Source organism: Penaeus monodon, chromosome 28, assembly GCF_015228065.2.
Source record: "Penaeus monodon isolate SGIC_2016 chromosome 28, NSTDA_Pmon_1, whole genome shotgun sequence".
Classification (NCBI taxonomy): Eukaryota; Metazoa; Arthropoda; class Malacostraca; order Decapoda; family Penaeidae; genus Penaeus; species Penaeus monodon.
The window spans coordinates 18,217,402-18,218,674 of record NC_051413.1 but is presented as its reverse complement, the minus strand read 5'-3'; the positions used below and the strand labels follow the sequence as shown (position 1 = coordinate 18,218,674).

The 1,273-nt window shown below is 38.3% G+C and overlaps 1 protein-coding gene across 1 annotated transcript in view; it reads right to left on the bottom strand.

The window, feature by feature from the left end:
* The window catches only part of LOC119591402 (tetratricopeptide repeat protein 37-like), a 22,471-nt gene that overhangs the window by 11,099 nt on the left and 10,099 nt on the right, over nt 1-1,273 (bottom strand). The window contains exons 13-14 of the mRNA XM_037940145.1: nt 1,042-1,235; nt 483-671 (exon numbers count right to left, since the gene is read on the bottom strand). Of these exons, the coding sequence (XP_037796073.1) occupies nt 483-671; nt 1,042-1,235 (383 nt within the window). The remainder of the gene's footprint in view (nt 1-482; nt 672-1,041; nt 1,236-1,273) is intronic.

Sequence of the window (1,273 nt, the reverse complement as noted above, 5' to 3'; positions counted from 1 at the left end):
TTAAATCCTTCATTTACTTTTCTGGTGCTACAACTGTACAGAACATATTAAACTTTGCTTCCTTAAACAAAACAGAACAACCAGACAACTTGTACCTGAAAATCACCTAGAACACTGCTCAAAGCATTGTACTGTACATGTCCATTTGCATGCTTGAAACACTACTATCTTGAATACATTCAAAACCATGGTGTGAAAGTTTCAATTGAATATAAACATGTAAATCCAATTTAGTGAGCAAGATACTTCTTGAAATAATGTAAACCAAAGAGCAGGTCTTACACTTGATAAAAGTTACAAACAAAGTGATGAGCAATGTAGCAGACATGTGTCTATGTGAATGAGAACAAACTCATCAGACACCATTTCATGAATGATTGATTTAGGAACTCATGTTCAAAACATGATCAGAGCAGTTTCAGAAAATATCATGAAAGTGTATCCAAGCCTAAACACACCTCACCCAAGACTGCCCCTCTTACCTGGCACCCAACTGCAGGACCTGGAGTTTGTCCACATCCACCATTTCCTGAAGATCCTCTACCTCTCTGTCCATGAGCTTAGCAGGAACAGTGAAGGTGGCAAGGGAAGGAGGGATGGGGAAGAGGAGGCTGCATGCATCTCCCAACAGCTTCCAAATGGACGAACTCTCTGGCTTTATGCTTGCTGCCCTGTTTGGATACACACAGTATAAAACTCAAATAAAAATACTTTTCAAGAAAAGTAAACTTAAATCTTTTGGATGAATATAAAAACTAAATGACTATAGAAATTTCTTCTGATAGAAATGTTGACCATTTTGATATAATATTCTAGTAAATTTTATAGTAATGATTACCATTATGATGTAATATTAATGTTGAGTGATATAATGGTGAGTGTAAAAGTCATGGTGGACAGAATGAGTATGATATCAAACCAATGTCTATGGGTATTAAAAACTGGGTAGTGGCCAAGAATGCAAGGTTGTCAATGTGGACTGCACCAAGCTTGTTTAGTATTTATGAAAATGAAAATGAAACTGGTCTTCTCTAAACCCACCTCATAAGATGTGGAATTGCTCGCACACAGTCGTCTTTCACGTTTTTGTGGAAAAATTGCTCATACGACTTGCGTGCATCTGCTATCAGAGCCTCAGCCAAACCCACCAGGGACACCACCTGCACAGCTGGAATCGGGTCACGTTCCAACACTGCTTCATAATCTGCTATGGCTTCCAAGTTCTCTCCAACCATCTGCAAATGGCATGTATTAATTGTATCTTTTGTTAGCC